Source organism: Labrus bergylta, chromosome 20 (genome assembly GCF_963930695.1).
Source record: "Labrus bergylta chromosome 20, fLabBer1.1, whole genome shotgun sequence".
Taxonomy (NCBI): Eukaryota; Metazoa; Chordata; class Actinopteri; order Labriformes; family Labridae; genus Labrus; species Labrus bergylta.
In genome coordinates, this window is record NC_089214.1 from 10,118,910 (window position 1) to 10,143,742 (window position 24,833).

General features: G+C 39.8%; 1 protein-coding gene across 3 annotated transcripts in view; it reads right to left on the reverse strand.

Moving 5' to 3' along the window:
- sugct (succinyl-CoA:glutarate-CoA transferase) overlaps window positions 1-24,833 on the reverse strand; it is a 61,084-nt gene that overhangs the window by 17,738 nt on the left and 18,513 nt on the right. For 2 of the 3 annotated variants that reach the window (XM_020645076.3, XM_065948735.1), the window contains exons 10-12: window positions 23,593-23,664; window positions 23,407-23,504; window positions 22,675-22,777 (exon numbers count right to left, since the gene is read on the reverse strand). In XM_020645076.3, the coding sequence (XP_020500732.2) occupies window positions 22,675-22,777; window positions 23,407-23,504; window positions 23,593-23,664 (273 nt within the window). Of the gene's footprint in view, window positions 1-16,985; window positions 18,082-22,674; window positions 22,778-23,406; window positions 23,505-23,592; window positions 23,665-24,833 lie in introns of those variants that run through there. The other variant, XM_065948736.1, reaches the window with a different exon arrangement.

Genomic DNA, 24,833 nt, shown 5'->3' on the forward strand with positions numbered 1-24,833 from the left:
TGGTACAACAGAAAGGGTGATGAAATAAAAATTGGAATACATTCGTGGATGAAATGACGTTGGCCAAAGTGACATGCGACTGAGATACTTTCCAAACGACAGTCCATCGAGGAGAAAAGCATCGTGGGAAATTAAAAGAACCCAAGACAGAAACGTGGCTCAGTGTGCGTGATGTAGAAGATAGATGTGAAAAAATCTCTGAGAACTCATTCAGGTCATGCTACCAATAAGCAGAACACATTAGGCTTGCATGTTGAGAAAATTATGTGATGTGCGATAGCATCGCTCAATATAGCGGTAACAAAATAAATTTCAATAAATAAACTAAAAAAGAGTGAATATAAGCTGTAGCTTAGTTTATGCTATTATTCAAATTTCATACAATACCTGTGTTTGCAACATTTACCCCCTGAATACAAATAAATCCAAATAAATGGTTTTGTTCCTCCAATTAATTTATTCAAGAAGTCCAGGTCAGGGCCGAATAAAAAATAAATCCAAACTCCTTTTTAGACACTCTGATATGCCTCCAGCCAACAAGTAAAGTGTACACATGCTGAAGGAGAACGCTTTGCTTGACTACATTAAAAGTTTTTTTAAATTTTTTATTAATTGTGATACATTCAGACTTTCGAGATGTGTTTATTGCCAAAGCTCATAGTGCTACAATATTAGTTTTTAAATCTGTATAAATACAATATATGGGTGTGGCACCCCTCCTTTGTTCAAAAATGATCCATTGAAGAAGACCTCTGGACCAAATGTTGTGATTGTGATGAATTAAAACTTTTTGTGGCATTTAAAGAAAGTGTGCAGGGCTATCTTCCTCCTCAAGGCTCACAGGCGCGACAATATTTAAATTACACTTAATTTGGCAGCTCTTGAACATAGCACAATGACTTGGATTGATTTGAATTCCCCCGATGTTACAGGATTTACAAAGACAGTATAGACATCAGAAGAGTCAGAATGAAGCTGCTGGTTTTCCTGTCAGCCATCTCAGCAGCTCATCTCCATCTCATCTCCCTCTTCTACAACGCCCGAATTTCCCCTCTGGAGATCAATAAAGTATTAACCTATCCTATCCTATCCTATCCTATCCTATCTCAGCAGCCCACAGTGTAAGGAAACAACAACCAACTGAATCCAGAGGATCCCCAATGAACAACGAACAATGTAACAAGTAAACATGGACTTTAAACTAATAGAAAATGATTGCCACAAAAGCTTGGGTAGGACAGGCGTACATCCCACTGTAGTGAGCCACCAGCTTCACTCACGTCTTCCATGTCAGTACTGTCAGATGATGAATAAAATAAAGTTCTGTCTATGGGTTTCTCTGGCGTTTTTTTTTAAACTTGCAGTTTAGTATTTTAAACTCTGGTTCTTTAAAGCACTTTAAAACTGACTACAGAGAGAAGTGGAAAATTAATCTTTAATGTGATCTAAAGTCTATACGAAGGCCTCAGGGCTGAACGTAGGCCAGCAGATGTTTGAAGGGAGGGAGGACGAGGTGAAGAGAGGGTGAGAGGTCTTTGATACGAATCCCCGCTTAAAGACGAGCGTGGTGAAGTCCGCAGAGATGGAAGTGATAAATTCATAAAGTCGGCATGAACTCGGCACTGATCCAGGACTTATGGAGGATAAAGCTGCTTTATAAGTGATTTTTACGGAGGCTTTGACATTTCATCACAGACCTGCTGCCTGCCAGAAGACCTTCCAAGTCATCTGTAAAACTCAACGAAGCAGGCTGAGAAAACATGAAGATCTCACAGGAAAATACTGGAGATCAACTTCAGTCACTGCAGGGTCACTAAAAAAAAAAACAACATGTAGAAATATCCAATCAAAGACGAAGGCAAGTGTTTAAACACTGAGCTCCAGAAAAACATCTATTTTACATTTCTAACCCAATAAATCAGTGAAAGAGATTAAAAAGAAAACGGACGCAGATAGCTAAAGCTGACGTCAACACAAAGTTTGAGTCCTGAAAGTTCTCAGGTGGTGCAAAGTTGAAATATCTTCGGTTAAACAACAACTGGACAACTGGAAACGAGTCGAAGTTTAAGTTTCTGACCTTGATGCCGAGAAAAGCAGCACGACTCGTCTTCAACCTCCCTAAAAGAGCACATGTCTTGAAGGCCTAGCTCACACTTCGATGATATGAGTTCTAGCTTGGATCATAGAAAACTTATGAAGGTATTGTAAAACTTCATGAACCATAAATGGGAGCGTTCAGCAGAGGATGTTGAATTATGTGACTGTGTTTAAACTCATAAAAGACCACACCACAAACGGCCAACAAGAGACGGATAAAAGGAGAGGATGAGTGTTTCCTCTGGATCGGGCTGAGCTCAAGTGTTCAGGCAGGAATAAAAATGATTTCAAATGATGCTCAGTGAAGAGACAATCATCCAATTGCACATCTGATCTCTCTCACACACACACACACACAATGACATTTTACCACCTCCTTACCAATAACTGATCTGTATGTAATATCGTAAAGCTTATGGAAAAAATGTAAAAAAAAAAAGACAAAGACAAACAATGACAAAAAAACAGGGTATATGAGGAGAATGAGAGAGTAAACGACTAGGGGAGGATAGGAAGAAATAGAGGATATGAATGGTAAAAGGAGAAAGAGGGAAGAGGAGGAAGGAAAAACGAAGAGGAGGGGTGGCAGAAAGAGGCGGGAAGAGAAAAGAGAAGGAGAGGAGCTGCAGTGATTTTCATGAATGAGAGTGAAGCTGTAAAGGTTTATTGCGACTGAAAAAGACAGTGTGTTTTCCATATGCAAGCCCCTCTCTCACACACACACACACACGCACACACACACACACACACACACACACGCACAAACACAGACACACACACAGACACTTTGGCTCTGTCTCCTGGACTGCAGAAGTTTCCAGAGAGCAGAAAAATCCCTGCTGTGCTCCAGTTGTTTCAACCTGTGCTTGTATATTGAGCCAGTGCAGTTGCGTGTGTGTGTGTGTGTGTGTGTGTGTGTGTGTGTGTGTGTGTGTGTGTGTGTGTGTGTGTGTGTGTGTGTGTGTGTGTGTGTGTGTGTGTGTGTGTGTGTGTGTGTGTGTGTGTGTGTGTGTGTGTGTGTGTGTGTGTGTGTGTGTGTGTGTGTGTGTGTGTGTGTTTGAACACGCTGCTCTGTCCTTTATGAGTCCAAAAGAAACACAGTTCACCTTCAGTTCACTTTTTTCCCCCTTGTTGTTGGTGAGGAGGCTGAGGTCAGACAGTCAGAGAAAGGCTGCAAGTTGCTGCAGTTCCTCTAGTGTCCACTAAAGCCGTCTCCTGCAGTGAGTCAGGTCTCATAGGATCCCATGTTAAAATGTCCAACTTTAGAAATAATCATTTAAACGCTGATAATTAATGATCAACAGATTAGCGGGCGTGTGCCAAGCTCTGTTTACATGTTAGCACTAATCAGTAGCTTTCTTTTTCTGTATGCATGCTAACAGCTAACTATGCTAAAGATGAATTTAGTATCACCAGCTGTAATGACTTATGTTCAAATGGATTCTGCTTTCTCCTCTGATTCTGACTTAAACATATAAGACCCTTTGTCCTCCTGCTGTTGAGGATAAAAGCTCTGAACATGCGTCTCGTCTCTATGACAACAGGCTCTTGACGGCCGCTTTATGACCGACACTGCTCCATTGCTTTTGACTGTTTCATATTGGAGAGCCTTTTCTTCCTTCATTATGAGGATCGAACGGAGGATGCTTGCCCTCCTATACTTTGTCTGGATGATGAGCTTAATAATAATGACGGACCCTCTATCACGGCTCCAATCAGACACAGAGCAAGGACCTGACCGATCTACTACATGATTGGCTGGTTGTAAAGAGCACCGGTGACATCAGCTGTGCCCTTCTGAAAAGTTAAATGATAATGACTAGAGGTGCTCAGGGCGGCTGCATGAGAAAAGGCAGTGTGATCTGAAAAAAGGACACGGGGCGCCATGCATTTTCTCCAGACGACCGCCTGCTGCTGCTAACGCTCTTTGGGGACAATTGAAAAAGACGCTGGCACTAAGAAAAACAAAAACAGATGGACACAGGCCCTTGAGCTACATTAAGACTTTCACCTGATGTCGATCAAGGTTTCAGACACACAAAATCTCTTTATGGTCTTCACTGCAACGATTTCTTACATATAATAATTCATCAACAGATTTTTGTTGACGCATAAAAAAAGTCAACTTTGATTTGATATTTTGACCATTTTAAGGATAGGATTTAAATGTGTTTTAAGCTCTGGTATAAATACATTGCTCCACATGTACGTCATTGGGATTTCATATTCTAACATCTGAAAACTCCAGCCTGCTCTCCTCTTGTTTGATCTCTTATATCAACACATTTTGGAATTTTAGCTCATAAGCAGCCACACAAACTCATTTCTGCTTCTGAAAAAGTCCAAAAATAACATCTGAAACATAAACCGATGTCCACATATGTTCTCTCCGTCTCCCTCCCTTCTTTTGTTTGGATCTCCGTCCGCTCCTGATTATTTTCCGTCTGTTTATCTCTGGAGTGTCACCGTTTAATTGGACGTCCCCTCCTCCTCCTCCGTCCCCATGGGAAAGTATGCAGACACATTTTGATTTGATTATGGCTCACAAACCAAACTATGCTCAGACACATTCCAGCTTCCACAAACAGATGATGTGAGGAAACTGCATAGCAAGGCCGCAAGGCTGCATGCGGCCACCGTTTGAGGGTTTGATTCCCTCAAACATTTGCCATGATGCTTCGACGTTTCTTTTCCCTCTAGATGTGTCTGACTGACTTCAGGTGGAGGTCTCACTGCCAAATCTATCAATGAACCGATCAAATCCACTTCCTTCACGCTCTTCTTCTCCATACAGCTGACGCACAACACCCTCTGCAGGCGGGAGGAGTCACTGCATCAAAGTGCAACAACACAAAATTGTCTAAATGTCATGCTGACTTTCATCAGAAGTTAGAAATAAGTGGAGAAGATGAGGAGAGAAGGAAACAAATAATAAAGTTCGAGTGGAAAAAGAGAAGAACAGGAGAAAATGGAGAGGAAAAGAAAAGAAAAAATAGAAAAGAAAGCAAGGTTGTGAAAACTCTCCATACTTTAACCGTTTCATTACCACATTTTTTAAAACATAACATACACGTAACATAAATTAAAAGAATGAAAAATGAAAGAAGACAGAAAAAGAAAGCTAGAAAGAAGATGAGAAGGACAATTAGGAAGAAAGAAACATAAATTAAAAGAGATTAGATAGATACAGTAGAGGAATGGATGGATTGATTGACGGATGGATGTATTTTTGTATTTGCACAATAAACACCACAGAGATTTGTGTGTTAGTTGATTTCATTGTAAAACTAAAGAAATGAAAATAAGTCTTTTATTGAACAGGACTTTTAATTTATTCATTTTGTATATTCTAAAGTAAATATTGAACATTATCTACCTTTGCGTCAGTAGATTTCCCCATGACTTCACATTCAACTGTTGTAGTTCAAAGTTGTCAGACAAATAAATAATGATGTCACATCCTGGTTTAAAGACTGCTTTAGAGAGTACAAACCCTCTTCTTCTCGTTTCTCACTTATGAATTCCCTTCTGCTCTCCTCTTCCCCCTCTCTCTCTGTCTCTCTCTCGATCAGAGCATTTCTAAAATATGTTCCATGCTGGTTTCTGTGACAGAAAACAGGCTCAGATGTATGTCAGCTCATCACTCTTATTTTCAGGCTTCCTTCTGACAACCCTAATCAAGTTTTGAGTCCAGTTGAAAGGATTTCCTGATGCTTTTAAATACGTCCAAAAGAAAACTATCAAGAAGAATTAAGGGCTTCTTTTTTTCTGGATTGAAGCTCAGATCACGTCCTCAAAAGATAAAAACAAGTGGTGTTTTGAATTGTGATTAAACTATTGCACTCTGAACTAACAAATATTGAAGCTGACGGTTATGAGACCCTCCCGAGTAGTCGCTGAACAAATCGGGAAAATAAAGGTGATGAGAGGTTCCCACGGTTGAGATGTGGGGGCCAGAAGGGGCCATGCAGTAAGACAAGTATCTGCATTGTTGGTACCTGACAAGCGCACAGAAACTGAGCCAGGTCTGTTGAAGATGACAATGCTGTTTTGGTTGCTAAATGGGATGAGGGGTGTCTTCCCCCGGCAGCTGTAGCTCAGTTGGTAGAGTCATCGCCTCTCAACCGGAAGGTCGAGGGTTCGATGTGTCCTTGGGCAAGACACTTAACCCCGCTCTCGCTGCTCCGGTGGCGGTGTATGAATGGGATTACTTACTTCTGATCGATGATACTACATAGCGATCACTACCATCAGTGTGTGAATGGGTGTGAATGGGTAGGTGTGACATGCAGTGTAAAAGCTAAAGTATATAAGCTCAAATCCATTTACCATTCCCTGAGTGCTAATCCTTTCATTCGGGCACCTTGTGTTTATTTCAAAAGATTTGACAATGAGCAAGAGAAGCACAAAAAGGTCTCCATTCAAACCCATTAAAACATCACATTTAGTCCCTGTTGTCATAACATCAAATCATCTGTTTTTATTGGCTGCAAATACTTGTGTTTTTCCTTTTACCACTTGAGGCATTCCTGAGGCCACTGAAGGTTGATGTGCCAAATCTTTTTCAACTCATACGGTCCCTTTATCATTCATGGCAGTTTTCTCCTGAGGAATGTTTGTCAACTTTATCTGCACTTTACAAAAGTTTGAAACCTTGCAATCCATTACATTTTTTTGGACAAAATATATTTTGTATTGATTTGTTTTTCAAGTAATGTATTTGTCAAATTTGTTTCTCGTGAAAAGTAACATTAACTTGGTCAATCTTGTATTTCTGACGCCTGGCAGCTGCTGAGTTTAAGTGTAACATTTCACAGCAAGTGGTGACTCACTCTGTAGTCCTGTTTTCTGCTGTCAACAATCAATATCTGCAACAAAAAAAAAAGTTCCTCCATAGTGTTTCCATCTTTTATAGGAAATACATAATCGTGAGGAATCAAATATCTTGTAAGGTTACTTCTGGTATTTAAAAACGTTGCCCTATTTTTGTTTCATTATTTAAAGTCTGAATGATGAGAACATACAGAAGTTTTTGAATGTCTCTTGTCGTTTTGCTCCATCCTGCAGCAGCGACACAGGCTGGGATGACTGCAGTCGGTGCAAATATTCAAAGGAAGTAGACAAGTGCTTCAAGTTTCATCATTACTGTTGTAATGGTGATCTGAACAAACACGGTCCTCCTCCTCTTAGCATGTTTTAAATTGACTCTGCAAGGTTCTCGTAGTCTGACGCGTACATGGATTCTATCAAACTCACCTCTCACACTTTCCCAGATGTCCCAGAGTTGCTTTCCACTTACCGCTGAGCTGTTCCAATTGATTATTTTCATTATATTACCCTCCCTCAGTGCCATCACATCCTCTTCCCTCTCTGATTACTGTCGACAAGAAAACTCTACTTATTCCTTTCCACAGTCACTCAGAGGTCACAGCTTTGTTTTGGAGACAAAAACCTCTGAACTCCTGCACTTTACTCGTAATCTGGGTCATTTAGGAATTGGAAAGTCTAAAACAGGTTGCTCAGTGTCCTCATGAACCAGACATGGTCAGCAGACTGAGGGCCAAAGTTACCTAAAAACAAATGTTTAATTCATCAGAACCATAAAAACTAAATGTTCCTTTAGATTGTCTCTGTTGAGGTTAATGGTTTAAAATCCTTCCTCTGAGAAAACTTCACATCAAGATCTCTGAGAACGTCTCTGATCTAGTGAGGAATGCACTTCCTCTTCCTGTAACATTATGACCTGACAGAGTGAAGGACCTTTTCAGCTACCTTTGTGTGAACTTATTACTGACTGAATATATCAATGTAGTCCAAGGGGTGTCCACAGATGGATTGTCAACTGCAGTTTAGAACTTTAGAACTTTGGCAGCAGCCAATGCCATGTTTGGAGCCTAAAGTGGCCATATTAGAACAAGAGGGTGGGGCTTGAGAGAAGTGAGGGGTTAGCAAACAATTACTTATGGTACGTTCTATTTACCTCAGAAGGCAGATGTCGGGGCTAGAAATGTTCCAGTAACCAGTTGACAACAAGTCAGACAAACAACATGGACACCTCCAGGACTACTTTTGTTTTGTGAACTTGTAACACTTTATCATGACGATAACAACACACTATGCCATAGATTAAATGCAACATAACAACATGTCCACAGATAGAACTTAAACAATACTATCAGTGTGATTGAAATAATTACACAACATAAAGCCCAAGTTGCTAGGAAACACTATAGTGTACAGATTAAACTTTACTGTTGATACCTGTAGCAAGGCAACTGAAGTTCCTCTAACTTTCTGAGTCCGAGTTCCAACTTTATGACGCATGCCTGATGACGTATCTGACTGGCAACTAGGAAATTTCCGACTTCTGAGATCAAACGGAACCCACCACCAGCAATGGTGAACAGTCTGTGCCTTAGGGTGATCCATTAGCTGGAGAATTAGCTAGTTGGTGTCAGCTGACGGGAAATTAGGAAACATCACACCCCCGCTGCCCGCTTGCACAAATCTCCAGTAAGAAAGTGGCAGGTGACCAACAATAACTGGCTAACTTAAAAGAAACAGTCATCTCATATCTACATCGGGTTGTCTCTGCTTAAGAAAACAGCCATCCTGACTCTATTCTTGGGCCACCACAAATATATTGATAAATAACAAACAGTGAACATGCTAAAATGCAACATATGGTGAGCACATACAGCTAACACACCCTGATGCTGTCACTAATTTTTTCCTGCTTCACATCAAAACATCATCGTCAGGAGGAAGAAAGTGAATCATGAGGATGAAATGATGAGTGGAAGAGGAAAAAGTGGAAGAGCACATAGAATAAACAAGCAGAGGAGAAGAGAGGAGTGGAAGAAAAGAGAAAAATAAACCAAACCACTTTAATCATCGTTTGAAGCTCCTGCCCTTTTTGACAACATAATTAAAGCTGTTGGCAGCCGGACTAAAATGTTTTGAGGTAAAATCAAAAGTAAACATAATTAACCGGCTGTTATTTAACTAGATCAAATTGTTAAATATTTTGCGAGAAGGGGTTTTCAAAAATAATGGATAGCATCCCAGAGAAGGATAATATTGAGACATTCATAGAACCATAAAATAAACCACAACATTTCCTCCCTTGGACGGTGCATTTAGGGATTCCAGGTGTTTCCAGGATGTGTGGGAATTTCCCCATGACCTGACTCTAAACTTAAACAGCTGACAGTACTCATGATTAATGCGTCGGAGCAGGAGAACATACGTGTGATCAGAGAGCAGTGAGGTGACAAATCAGAGCATGAATCAACTCCTTTTCAAAGTCAGGACTCTGCTGAGTCATGTTAGTTACATTAAAGCTCAGTCATGGGACCATATATGCTCTCTGCTGTGGACTACATTGCTCTACAGGAGGACATGTTGGTCTGTCAGACAGCAGACTGGTTCAGATTTGAAAAACTATCTGATTGACTTTATTCAAAGTTGTATAGATATTAATCATCTCCACACAGTCAACCCCTATTGGTGATTCTGATACTATTAACTCTTGGTGCGCCATTTTTTTATTTTTATTTTGTGCCAAACATGAACAACATTTCCAGGTTTCTCCTGGGATAGCGTTATGTCTGGTGTACAATGAGTATAAACCAGAGTCTTTATAAAAACATGGATGTAGTCTCAGTGATGTCAGCCACTGGTTTCTTCATAAAGCCAAACGATGGTGGTCTCCATGTTGGAAATGCTGACAATACACATTTTTTTTCGATCTAAAAAACAGACCAAAAGGTGGAGCTGAGGAGGGGCTTAAGCCTCCTGATAAAGTCTTTACATCACATCCACCTATTTGTGAACTCAACCACGTCCCTAAGTATGCAAATCTATGCAACACTCTTCATCCTAATAAAATTAAAACAAATAAGTCATAAAGAAAGAAAAGAAAGAAATTCACCCCCTACATAGTATACCAATGAATACTTGAGCTTTAGAGACCAATAAAGTTTTTGTAACAGTCTGTAAACATGTTTGTTTCAGTTGTGAAGTTGGATATTTAAACATGGGCTCTATGGGGATCCACTCACTTTTGAAGCCAGCCTCAAGTGGACGTACCAGGAACTGCAGTTGTTCCCACACAATTATTTATTGGCTTCATTATTAGTAAGTTGTTAACACAAATGATAAGCTTGCATATGTTATCAAAGAATAATAATGCTTCTTAAAACCAGATCCTGCTTGAAAATCATCTTGTTTTAAGTATTTTTTTGTACCAACATAATCGAGCGGTATCAGTTACTTAGCAAATTAAGGAAATAAATAAAGGAAAACTCGAACCAAAACACCCCAAAATATGCAGCTATTCCTCCTGCATTTGAAAGGTTCAGCAAAAGTGTGATGTCAAATTTCTATTATTTTCTAGTTAACTGGTTAAAACATTGTTATACTATCGACTGTATCTCACTTTTAGCCGATAGTTAAACTGGAGGCTTGAATTCGTGAGAGTCGATCTTCTATAAGGAGGTAATTGAGGTATGAGTGTCTTCAGAAATAAACACCTCATTCTCTCCATCCGAGAACACAAATTACAGTGAAGAAGAACAGGTTGTTCAGCACAGCGCAACCAGCCTAAAACCTGACAAGATGAATGACAAGAAGAATACAGCTCCATTGCTCTGCTCATATGACAGGACATTTAGTTCCTCGTTTCCTCAGAAATGCTCTCAATGTGCTGACGGATGAACAGGTTCTGTATTTTAAAGAGACCAAAGGTTCATCTGACCTCTGAGATCAATCACAGCTAATCCAGAAACCTCATTTATACTCATGCGTCAAGGGGTCACAGGAGCTGACCCATCCTTTAAAAAACTAGATTTCACTCTGCAGAGACAGCTTACGTCAAAGAGCAAACCATATCTAGGAAATAACTACAGATAAATTATGCAGAAAAGTTTCTGTAAGTGTGAGCCCCGAAAGTTTAGACACACAGTATGATTTTTCATGTCGAAAATCAGATCCCCAGCAGCCCTGAAAATAACTTAACTCAAAATTGGACTGGTGTTAATGTGTGTTAAGGCCTGTATCCTTCTCTTGTATGATCATACAACATTAGGAATACAGATTTTAAGCATATGGCTCAGACTATGATGTCATCAGTGTTGTCTATAAAATCCTGGTAATGGAAACCTTTTTTTGCTGGTATTTGGTCAAAAACTAAAGTGTTCAATGGACAGCAGAATGATGGACAAAATAGATAAGTTGACGCGCTCCCTATAAAATCTAGAATAGAAATAAAAATTATTCTTCTGACTTAAAAAAACTTCTTAATGGTCAGGGACCTTTGTATCTTAAAGAGCTCATGGTGCTGTATTACCCCTGTAGAACATTACACTGCCAGAATGCAACCCTGCTCCTGGTTCCTACATTCTCTAAATGAAGTATGGGAGGTTCATTTATTAGGCCCCTCTCCTTTTGAATCATCTACCAGTCAGGTTTCGAAGGCAGACACCATCTGTACCTTTAAGAGTATTTGTTTGTTTGTTTATTAAGATCCCCATTTGCTTCTGTTAAACAGTTGCTACTCTTCCTGTAGTCTCCACATCTTTTTGACAAAATTCCAGTTAGATGCATAAAAACACATCCATGACATGCATACTCACAGTACAACAAAACACAACAAACACAACATTTTCAAAAAATGTCTACTGCTCTAACTTAATATTTTTCACTTAAATTGTTCAGAAAAGAAAAACCAAAAGTATCTGGCAACTAGATTACAACAAAAAATCTACAATATACTAATTCCTTTGTAAATAAACACAATCCTGCTTTTTGTGAAAACTATTATACTATTATTACTTTCTAAAATCAGATAACTTGATAATGAATTCCCCTGTCTTTTGCATTAAACTAGTTCTACAAGGCGGCAATAAAAAACGACCCTCTGATGACTGTTGAATAGAGTTATCATGTATATCTGAAAAAAATTACAGTTTACTGTCAAGTATTTCTGGAGTAGGCTTCCTTCTTCATAAAGCCTCTAGTTAGGGCTGGTGCAGGTATGGACCAGCTCCTAGTTATGCTGCTATGAGCTAAGACTGCTGGGGCATCTGGCACATTAAGCTCATGTGCCGCTCTCTCTCTCTCTCTCTCTCTCTCTCTCTCTCTCTCTTCCTCTCTATGCATTCACATCATATTACTGCAGTTCCTGAGCCCCCTTAACTAAATCAATGAAATGTTTACGAGGATATCACCAAGAGGGAGCATGTAAGTGGAGAAAAGAATGGGACCTAAAAGTGAGCCCTGGGGGATGCCATAATTAGAAAGAATCTAAGCTAAATAAGAACAGTCTGCTAGTTCAAAGAAAGATTAAACACTTCAGGGCAACACCAGAGACACCACACAGTCCTCCAGACTGTTTAGGATGCTGCAGTTTGATCAATTGTGGCAAAGGCAGAACTCAAATTCAACAGTACCAGAATTGAGAAGTAACCTGAATCAGTTAAATGTTGACCTTATGATGGTGCTACATGAAACCTCAGAGGATCATCAAGTTAATTCTGAGGAAAATATGAATATTTGGACCAAATTCCATCCAAATCAATGAAGTAGTTTTCAGGATATTTTTGGTTTTGACCAAAGTGGTGAATTTATTATGTGACACTGCTGTCCCTGAAGCTAACAATTCCTTCAAAACAACAAGCAATGTGAGGAATGTTTGCAAAGTCTGCACCCCAACTCGACTCCCTGGAAGTCTACAGAAAGTCAGGTCCAGATCCCTGGTGAATTTAATGGTTCATGGATTTGGAAAGACCATAGGACTCGCACAATCCCTGTGAACTAGTGCCTTGAGTCAGCAGGTTAACAACTTCAGGGAATTCTAAACATTTGGAATCAGCCCTTATTTTTTCAACTCTTTGTTCCTGAATATTTCAACACAATCTTAAAAGTGGGATTTGAAAGCATATAGCTGGCAAACATTATCAAGAAGTCAGCACTAAAACAAGCACATGTAAAAGCATCAAGTTTGACCTAAAATATGCTGTTTTAAAACATTTTTATCAGTGCATCACACAGAAGTTTCTGACAATCTGGAAGGCTGTTTGGTAATTTCATGCTTGTATATGGAAACAAACAAACCGCTTAGGAATATTGATACATTTCTGGTTCATTGTGCTCAAATCCCTCGACGATCAAAACTGAACTACAGCACTTGGCCAAAAAAACTTCACTAAGTCATCTCTTCTGACTACACACCGCTTTCCAATACTTTTGGGATAAAATAAAAGACTCTAGTTCAAAAACACACAGATCGACTGGAGAGTCTTCACAGGGACTTAGAAGGAAGAATAAATCCTTCGTTGAGTTCAGCAGATAAGAGCTATTAGTCGCAGGAGACAGCAGCCAGCTGGAACAGCTCCTCCTCTAATTGAGTTTCAAGAGTCTTGGTGGACAGAGAGAAAGACAAATGTGCTCAGGCCATCATTCTTTCAGCAGGTGGTATCACCAGAGGAAACAAAACCTCTGGAATTACAGGGATTCAATGCTTTCATAGAAACACTGAGGCACAAACCGGGGGGGATTCCTGCCTGATAAATGCTCGTCTGTCATTTCTGGATCTATCTCAGGATGCTCAGGATGGTAGAATCCAAGAAAAAGTAAATGTTTTAGATCTGAATTAAATTTTAATTTTAAGGTGTTATATAGTAGCTATGTCTGCTGAAGAATAACTTTATAGTAAATCCTGCAAAGTTTGACTAAAAAGGAAGAATACCAAACTTGCCTGCAACTACATTATGGGCTTATAACCATGCTTCTTCACAAATATCACAACTTTTCAGAGTATAAACAACTGAGTGAATTTCCCCTCGCAGGATTAATAAAGGATATTTTATTATTATTATTATTATTATTACTATTATTATTATTATTATTATTAATAATAATAATATTCCCTGTTCAATTAAATTGTTTTATTGTAAATCTTACTTCACATATCAATCAAATATCACCTTGTTTTAAGAGTCCGCCATGTCAACAAGCCTGTCACTGAAAAATGTAAGTTGAACAACAAATAAGTGACATTTGATATACGCCACTGCTTTTGTTGATTTATAACAGTGCATATCATTCTGAAGTTACAAAGCCATTCATTATCCTCAGTTCATCCTTGTTAGGTCACATTGTGCTTTCTAGGAAGAAGTAATTTAGTTTTGGGTCATCTGTGATTTCTATCCCAAGTGATGGATCTTCTACTCAGGAAGATACCGATAACATCCTTCAACAGTGAGCTCCGGTTAATTTGTAAAGCAGTTTTTAAGAGTAAGTTATGACTGATTTCAAAGAAGGGGCCAACAGTGTTAATATTCATGTGTGTTTTCTCATCACTTTTCTGTCATTGAAGCTTCTTCTTGGGTCTGTTACAAAAAAACGCCCGCAGCAGAGTTATAAGAAGCTATCCCTGCTGACTCAACACTCCCTATGATAACACAGTAGTCATCGTTTGACAGAAAGGAAGATTTATCTGGAGGAGAAACATTTCTTAGCAGAGGAAGAAGCTTAGTGGGTGTCTTCCAAACCACCTAACCCCCCCAAGAGAACAGACAAAGCTTTTCTGACAATGTTCTTTGTCCCAAACCACCAAAACTAAAGGAACATCAGTTCAATTAGCTTGTGACTGTCTAGAAACAAAGATTGATCTACCTAATGCATTCAAAGTGTCACTCAGACCAATGCCAGGTGAACATAGGTTGGCATTTTCCAATCCTGTTAGGAGAAGTTTCATGTTAAGTTTCATGTTTAGTTAAGTACAAACTACAAGAAAATAGGGCTGATAGCGACCGATCCTCCCTTTCTGACAATCTTTAGCAAAGTCACAATTTTTAAAAAATGGTTCTATAGATGATCTTGCCAGATGTTTCTGTGCTGTGAGGCGTGTTGAGAGTGATCCAATCTGATCGAAAAGATGTAGGGGCCTCCCCGATGCAAATTGTACTGTATACATTAAACATGTTCAATACTTATGATCTGATCTCCAGCTGTGTGGGGACAACCCAGAGGACATCCAAGCACTCATTCTGTGAACTGTAATGTAAAGAAATGATAGCCAGTTGGAAAATTGAGATGACTGAAAAAGGAATCACAACAACTCCAGAATCACTTTTTTAATACACCTCCATCTCACTCTATAACTTGTACAACGCAATGTGTACACAATCGCCACAGATTCATCGATAGTTCAACTTTTTTTCTCTGATTTTTCAGCTAAAAAAAGTCCCAAAAACTTGAAATTCCTCATTCCCACTGTCAGTCACGTTTGTTTACTCTAATGTCACGTTTGACAGCAAGAAAATTTGCATGACATCCAGTTTTGAGAGTCAAGAATTTGGTTTTGGTGAATATAAACTTAGTGTGTGAAGAGCAACAATGACCAGAACAGCACACCACACACAACAGGAAGAAAACTGTTGAATCCATGATTATTTTAAGTGTGGACCAGGCTTTACTACAATGCCAAAGCAGGACTGAGAGAAGCAAAATACTGGAGGAAAAAAGCTAACAATAAAAAGTGATGCTTAGCCTCTACAATCTGTGGAAAGTTTCCTTGGAGGAGACGATCATTGTTTGAAACTCTGAATTTCTCTTTTGTGCCAACATTGAAGAAACAAACAGAACCGGAAACAGTGCTTCCAAAAATTGTACTAGTCTATTTCTTGGAAAAATAACATGGCCTCTTTTAAACTCCTAAAGGATGTAGGAATAAAGTGAAGTATTAGGTCATGTGCCATTATATTAACCAAAGCTTTAAGTTATTGGCTTCACTTTGAAACTACAATAAACCCTCACTTGTCTTCTTAAGAATGTTTATTTTCTTGGACACTTCATTTTCGAACGTCAGTCATCAATTATTTCCCATAGCTCCACATTCAGCCATCTAGTCCACCACTCATCCAGACCAGAAACATATTTCCCTAGAGCTCTGTTAAGCTGTCAGCCTGTGGTTTCTCTGGGAATAGTGGAGGTTAGGACTATGTGACCTGGAGGAAGCCTTGAGTCTGTCGACACGATTTTAATCCAGCCTTTCCTGAAACAAACCCCATACATTCTTCAATATCTGTTCAGAAAGTATCCAGTGCGTCAAAGTGTCAAAAAGTTTCCTCCTCTTTTTTTCATCCATCTCCTCTTAGTCTGTGGGGTGTAAATATTTTACTGTTCCACTCTCCTCTGATGAATGTCTCCCCTTGTAATTATCAAATCCGAGTATTGGAGTCTTTCAAACAACACTGGGACAACACAGTAGAAACTATGTATTACAAATAATATAATGTAATGTGACATGACACCATAGAGACATGAAAGCAGTAGATATTGTAGGGACTTGTTTGGGAACCGAATGGTGGCTGTTTCAAGTCCTGGTTAGTGCCAGGTTACTTCCCGAGTACTGCTGAGGTGCCCTAAAGCAATGTACAGAACCCCCAACAGCTCATGATTGCTCCCTGTGAAGCACCCCCCATTACCCAGACATCTCTCCATTAATGCATGTCCAACCTGATATCATGTGCTATATGATGTTCAATAACCTGAAATGACCTACTAATTGCATTTACCTGCAATGACAAGCCATGAATTGAAATGGCCTGAATTGACTTGCCATAACATCACTTGCCATAATGTTAATATGACAAGATTAATATGACATGCCGCAAGCTGCAATTACTTATCATGACCTGACATGACAAGTGAAAATGAGAAATGTGAATTCTACTTAGAATAAAAGTCAAATCAGGGATGTCATCAAGCATTCCTTGGACTCAAATATGTTCCACCTTCTCCAAAAAAATATGCTGGAAGAAATGAAAAACCACGAAAGCCAGACTCAGGATAAAGACCAAACGTGTCCAGGCTAGTAAAAAACTCTATGGTCTGATCATTCCATTTATTACAAAGTCATAAATACTGTCACGTCTAATATATATGAATAGAATCTGACGCTAAAGTTCTGCATCTGATCTTTCTGTTAACCTGGAAATCTGAAACGTTTGGTCGATTCCCACACCTTCAATCCTTCCACTTGTCCTTCAGTCCAGCCCATATGGAAGGAGTGTCTCTAAGAATGCGTCTGATCGCTCGCTTTGCCTTCCATGACGCGGTGTGAGGTCCTCCTGACCTGGGAATGAGACTTCAGTCAAGACTGACATCTTCTTCAGCAATAATTCTATGGTGTTTCTGTTTAATTTGTCAGTTTCCAGACAGTTATAAAGATTATTTGTAGATTTTCTTTCCAAACTAAGATTAAAAAAAAGTGCTCTAAAGATAACAAGGCTATAATTCAACAAAAAAGAACGAGTAAATGCCTTCAGTAAAAGCTCAGGAGTTCTCACTCATCAGTAAAAGCAATAAAACTGTCTGTTACTGAGTTAGGTTTTCAGTTTCCGAGAAAGAGAAGCCAACACATCCAGTATTTACGGTTTAATGCTGAGAAGTTTTTATAAGAAAAACACAGAAGTAATTTACACTAAAAGGGTTTATGGTTAAATTCCATGCATTATAGTTTAACCTAGTTGGGCCATTAGTGACTAAATAAAATCACTTCATATCCATAAAGTAACGCACAAACATCCCCAAGAATGGAGACTTAATTCTCTAGAAAGGAAATTGACACTAGAGGTGGTTCGGGCATCTGATTTGGATGCCGCTTGGTCATCTGCCTTTGGAGGCTTTCCAGGAGTCCTCAGCGTAGACCACAATGCCCTGGAGGGATTTTTATATACCCTCAGTGCCTGGGAACCTCTCAGGATCCCCCAGGGGGAGCTAAATACTTTGCTGGGGAGAGGAACGTCTTGGGATGGATGGATTTTTTTTTGCATGTTTCACCTCTTGTTGTTCTTCCTCTTTCAAGTTCTTATTAAATATGTCCGATATAAACACCGTCGTCTTCTTCTTCTTCTTCCTCTTCTTTGGCCAATTAACTTCCATTCAAGTTAAGAAGTAGTGACATGGTGAGTCAAACTGGAAGTGAAATATGTTCTTAAATTAAATTAAGATTTTCAGGAGATTATATTGATATTTTGTTCCACCCTTACTGGCATGGTTTGTAGTTATATTCCCTCAATTAAGGCAGTGCTGTTTGAAGGAGCTACACATGTTGCAGGTTTAATTACTTGTGTCCATGTTTGGCCTCTGACAGCAAGGCTTTAAATCTCCACAGTTTGGTGTTGTCTGCGGTTGGGTTTTTTTTAGTTGATTGAAAAATCACGGCTGTACAAATGTCAGGGTTATGTCCAGCTTTCCGTGTTGTTGAGAGAACGGGACTAGGTTGGATAAATGTTTCCCCTTGTTGGCTAAGTATAGCGTAAGGCACTAATGATGGTAGAAGTGGGTGGTTTGAGCCTAAAGAGAGGCTGTCTTATCTGATCTTACATGTTAGTTATCCACTTCAGAGGCTGTTTAGGCTTCAGCTGGGATAAATCAAATGCACCGCAGAAACTTGGAGAGAAGAAGGGGCCAAACATCTGAATCAACTAATAACATTATTAGTGACAATAACATTTTAATAATTGTCTTTTTAGGTTGTAACCAGAAGATTTTTATTACTAGGTCTCTGCAGTGGCAGCAGGTTAGACTTATGGGTATTGTAGTCTTGAGAGCTATCTCCAAAGTTTAGAGCAACATTAAGTACGAATTGAGTTTGGTGGGATTTAGTGCCCACCGATGGTCTCTGAGTGCAACTGCACTGTTGTAAGACACTTTCAATGCTTTTAACACTCTGATGCTTTGTCAGAAATAAACTTCTCAAATTGAGGGAAAGAAAGAGAGAGAGAGAAAGAAAGAGAGAGAGAGAAAGAAAGAGAGAGAGAGAAAGAAAGAGAGAGAGAGGCCTCTTTGGTAATGACTTCCAGATTTCAGTTTTCAGTCGTGACCTCCTACTGTCCTGATTAGCAGCAGCTTCTCTGCAGAGCTGCTGTGTGAAGGAAACTCAGCTCCACAACCACACACACCCACCCACCCACCCACACACACACACACACCCCCACACACACCCCCCCCCACACACACACACACACACACACACACACACACACACACACACACACACACACACACACACACACACACGGCCCGCGTTATGTACCCTATCACACTTTGTGCACAAAGCAATGCACAATGAATGGGAGTCAGATTTTTAGATCACTTCAGGTGGTAGCAGGCAGCACATGGCCATGACAAGGCTTGAGATATATTTTAGTGCCTTACAAAAACCTCTCCCAACATTTTATTGTAGTACATAGGATGCAGCCCAATTTTTAGGTTAAAAAAAAAAAACGTTTTAAAAAACACCAAAATTGTAAGGTAGTTAATTGTCACTACCACTCTATGCTGATGAAGCGCTGATGCTCTGTTGAGGTCCATAAATCAACATTCAGAGACATTTGTAATTTTTTCTGGCCTTCTGTTATTATTACATTTGTAACAAATGACGACGAGAACTCAGGAATTATTTGATTCCCTGCAGCCAATCAGAATCAAGTTTCTCCAACAACACAACATAATAAAGTCAGTCAGTCTGGTCTGGTTTAAGAGTGGAAGTTTAGCTGAGTACAACAAAAGTTTGGGGGGGGGGGGGGGGGTGCTGTTTTCTGATGGTACCAGATGTGTTAACGTGTCTGCTATCAGTCAGCACTCACGGGTGTTAGAGCGGAGGGGATGGTGTGTACAATCTCAGTTAAAAACAAGTTGGTGCAGCACGATCACAGAGGCAGATGGGCTGGTCTGACACACACAGTCACACACACAAGACACACGCAACCGAACACACACGCAGACACACACACACACACACACACACACGCACACTGAGTCATAGCTTTTATATGACAGTGCCGTGCCAGGTGGTGATGGGAGCTGTTGTCCACCAAACACATTCAAAGAAAACTTGTCTTAGCCTCAGAGACAGTAGACACAGAGGATGGACTTGAGTCACATGTTTGTCTACACACTCTTAAGTGATGTGCATTCTAACATTAGCATTAGCACAGAGCAGTTCATCAACTTTATTATGTTATCTTCATTATTTCAATAAATACCACAGCACCATGCACAAGAATCCTAATTCACTGAGTCACATTTTGAGTCTTGAGTGAAACCTGTGATAAAAGCTCCCCCAATGGCCCTCCAAAAACAGACCCAGTGGGGTAGGGCGAGAGCCATAGGCTGGAGCAAAAATGTGGCGCTGATGGACCGTGGCTCAAGCAGACCCTGTTCCACATACTTCGTGCGCACAGCGGTTCTTCAGCGCCGCACACTCCGCCACCATGGCTGCCACTCTAAACAGTAATTGTGTTTCCACAGCAAGCGCCGCGGCAGTCTTTAAAGCGCTCACACTCCAGAAGCAGACCCAGTGGGGCAGGACTCACCGACTTTATGTGGACATTGGGATTAAGGCTCTTGGTTGGGGGACTCAGGGGCTGAGAGCTGAGCTGCAGCAAACTTTGAACCAGCTGGTTGGCTTGATTCCAGGATTTAAAATACTGATATAAAGATTTTTTTTGAACTGTTAATGAAGGATTTGAATCTGGAAATTTACTCAAGGAACCACAGCTGCGAAAAATGGGCGGTCACTGTGGAGCTCACATGCCTGCAGAACTGATACTATCATGACGAAGGTTGTAAGCGATCTTGACAAAAATACACACATCAAACAGAGCATTTGCCAATCAGCCACAGCCAACCAGTGATAACGACTAATGGGGGTCACTGGGAGGAGGTGGAGCTAAAATGAAAATAGAATGGTCCTTAACTCATCGACTAATCAGATTGTTTGTTTTTTATTCTAGAGAGAGAGAGAGAGAGATAATTGCTACGTGATTCATTTAACTTCCACACACACACACACACGCACACACACGCACACACGCACACACACACATACACACACACCATATGTCCTGTTGCTTTGTTCCCAGAACACACACACAATGATGGGGCCTGGAGCAGTGTGTTAATGTAACACGCTGAGTTGTGTAACGTGTTAGCTGTGACTCATGTGTTTTCAATCCATATGGAGGGACAGTTTGATGAGCAGCCAGAACACGCACACACGCACACACGCACACACGCACACACGCACACACGCACACACTGCAGCTGTATTCTTTAACCAGACACTCAGCTGTGTCTTATTGAAGCGTTCACACACTGCAGCTCTGGGTTTAATGATGCGTTCAGGTGTCTCCTCTTTTACTCGTAAAGTCCTCAACTGATCACATGACAGATGAAAAAGCCTGACAGGAAATGAATACTAGTCCAGAGGGGTCTATCTCTGCATGGAGGTAAGGTTGTCAAAATATTATTGTACCTACGATACTTTACAATATTCCTTGTTTTTAAAACAACACAATCCGGTCTTGTAATGATCGACTGTCTTTCATTCATTTCTTATATTTATTACATTTGGTTTTAACGGATGAAATGGTGTCTGGGCCTTTCATTGCATTTCATTGCATGTACTGTACACTGTACCTTTAAATGCATATGACGAATAAACTGAACTGAATATTGAACATTCCACAAACTTAAAAAAAATCTACAATATCTATTTGATAAAACAGGTATGTAGAGGAATGAGTCCATCAAAATTTGCACCCAAATAATCCCCTTCACATTGACTAAATTGCACAAAAATATTTCAGTACCAGAGTGAACTATGGCAGGTGTGTTGGTTTTCTGTGCAAATAAGTACTATTTCATTTTCACAAAAACACCACACCTTTACATCACCATAGCAACACATAAAAAAAAAACATAGGTAAATGAATGAGGATGAGGATCCTTCATGTATCTAAATACCCTTCTCATTGCTCTTTAGGAAGGAAGGTGGTAGATTGAAGCCATTAAAGGCCAGTCTTGTTTTTTTATTGTACTGTAGGTTGTGCAGATCTGAAGGATGTGAAGTGTTTGAAGATACTCCAAAATTCGACATCACGATAAACAAAAAATATGAAAGGGTGAGTGTTAGTACGAATTTTCATGAAATTCATTAATCTTGTAACTTCGTGAAATGTATTAATCAAGTCTGCCTACCACCTGTTAACACTCCTACCTTTAGGTGTCTGAAGCTGTAACCTTATATGAGTGAAGCACCTAAGTAGTAGCAGATCTATGTTTGGATAGGAGCCAAGCATATGTTGTCAGCAACTGTTTGCTAGACAGAGAGTCTACAGTTGTTACGTATACAAATCAGTGTCATGTCATCTTTATTGTTTTATGGTGATGTACCCAAATGGAAAGGAATTTGGGGGTTGCACCTTTTTGACAGAATATAAGCAGCACTGTGAACACTGTTACTTTGTCAGCACTTTGTCAGTCAAGTGATTTGGAAGCATGCTTGTTTGATGAAGTTGTCTGACCTCGGCCGATTAAACGGTGTTATAATCTCCAGTCTGTTTCACGATTTCTTCATTGGATTTATACAAACAGAAACAACCCCCACCTAACAGTGAGGTATAAGGGTGAGGTATATGAGGCAACAAGAGCAGACAGGGAGCAAGACAAAGAAGAGACGCAGGTGTGTTTCTGTGTGTTTGTAGTTACTGGCTGACTGACCTGTGCATCAGAGAACACTTCCTGGATGTTGTTGATTGGTCCAACAGGAACACCTGAGCCCTCAAACCTCCTCAGCCAATCAGAAGTCTTCTCCTGCAGAAACCTGAAAACATCATCACTGACTAATCACTACCACGGGAGTCCCACCCACATTTTAAAATCATCATCTGGACCCCTTCAACTCTACAGTGTCATAAACTCAGCACATCTGTCTCTCCAGCCTGCGCTATTTTCAGAGCGCTGTGCTGCGCCTGAACGTGTTGAACGTGCTCATATCTTTGAACTGAACAAGTAAATCTGTAACCAATGAATGAGAACGTGAGCGTCGTTCACTCTGGAGAGTCAAGGTCTCCAGAGTCGGATATGTGGCACATGGCATGCATCCGACATGGCTGCGTCATGCTTTTCAAAGTAAAAGCCTGATCTGTTATTTCTTTAATGAGAGTACCTGCATTTTTATTCTAATTTTTTCTCAGTTACTCAGTGAACGAGTCACCTGCTGGTGGTTACACTCTGACTTGAGGTCCCTGCTTAAATTAGATCTCCAATTTAAGCAGTAGCTCCAACTACTTGTCCAAATATTGTCACTTCCTTGGAGATTGTCAGCAATTTTTGATGAGTGAAAACAATAAGTTACCGATTATTGTGTGTCTAGGACATCTACTTTTGTTTCCATGGTAACGAACAGGTATCAATATTGTTTATTGTGTGTGCTTGTTTGTGTATAAATACCTCTCAGACAGCGTGTGCAGCAGCTGTTTGCGGTTTTGGACTCTCAGCTTGTTTGTTTTGTACTTTAAATCGTCTGTGAGCTCCTTGAGCTCCAAAACCTGCAAACACCAAAAACAAAAAAACCTAAATATTTGACGTAAAATCTTATTTTTCTGTCAGAGCTGCTGATCTGTGGATGTGACTTACCTGACAAACTTTGACAAACTGTTTGTCGTTGCCTGCAGCCACAACGATGTGTCCGTCTTTGGTTTTGAAGCCCTGAAACAGAGTGGAGAGTTTTTAGAGCCACTTGAATAAACATAATAAAATGAACTGGATGTAGGAAAAAGGACAGAAACGGCTTCAGTGGTAAATTACTACAGCAGGAAGCAAGGAAACACTTCCACAAAAAAAGTAATAAATACATGATCGCTGAGATTTTTAATACATCTGTTGATGTCATGGCATGAAGGATTTCAATGATTAAAAACATGAAAAAAGAAGAAAAAGAAGAAATAGAAGCACAGCTTTGTGTTTTTCTCATATCAGGGATTTTTACAGGTTGATAAAGTATAAACAACTAGTTATAAACTAGTTACAAACAACTAAAAAAGACAGTTTTTATTTTAATGACAGAGATCTTGATTTTTTTGCAGAAATGTGTCCAGCTGCTCAAACTCAGATGTGTTGGCTTCGATAATTTTTTTTATATGAGATATTGTGAATGAATTAAATATAAGATGCTGTTATTTCAACCGGTGTTAAAGAGGAGTTTAGCTCCTTATGATCCCATGAATATGAATGGACTATTTCACTACAGCACACAGAGTGTCCTGCTATAAACAGACTTTTTGTATTTTAGCAGAGGACACAAATCATTCTTGAATTAATTAAAATGCTTCTGGATAATTTAGTTAGGAGAATACATTACATTTTTATTAACAAATCCCTTTAGGCGCACTGTAGATATGCATAAGAGATTGGAAAGCAGAGTCTGTGGTACCTGGGTTATAAAGTATTTCCAGCAGTGGACTTAATGTCCTGATGTTGTTTTAAGAGCTGCAGCAGAAGGTTCACAGGCATCGGCGATCCAACCATACTTCATAAACTATGAGAATTATAATCAGTTTAATCAAGGTGATCATGTCCAGCAGGTAGATATGAAATTTACTCTGATGAATTATGAGGCTGTGAGGTTTTTTTTTTTTTTTGGGGGGGGGGGGGGGGGTGAGAAGATGGAGATTCATCTGTATTTTATCTCAGTCTCACATATGTTTTTAAAGAAGTTTAATCAGATGAATCTCCCTGAGGAAACCTGTTTAAAGGCCAGCTGTCGAAGGGGAATGTCTCTTCTTTATCCTCTTTGTCTTCTCTCTTTCCTTCCCCAAGGTCATCTTTCTTTTCTTCCTCCTCTACCAACACTTTCTTCTCCTCTTCCTCTCTCTCAC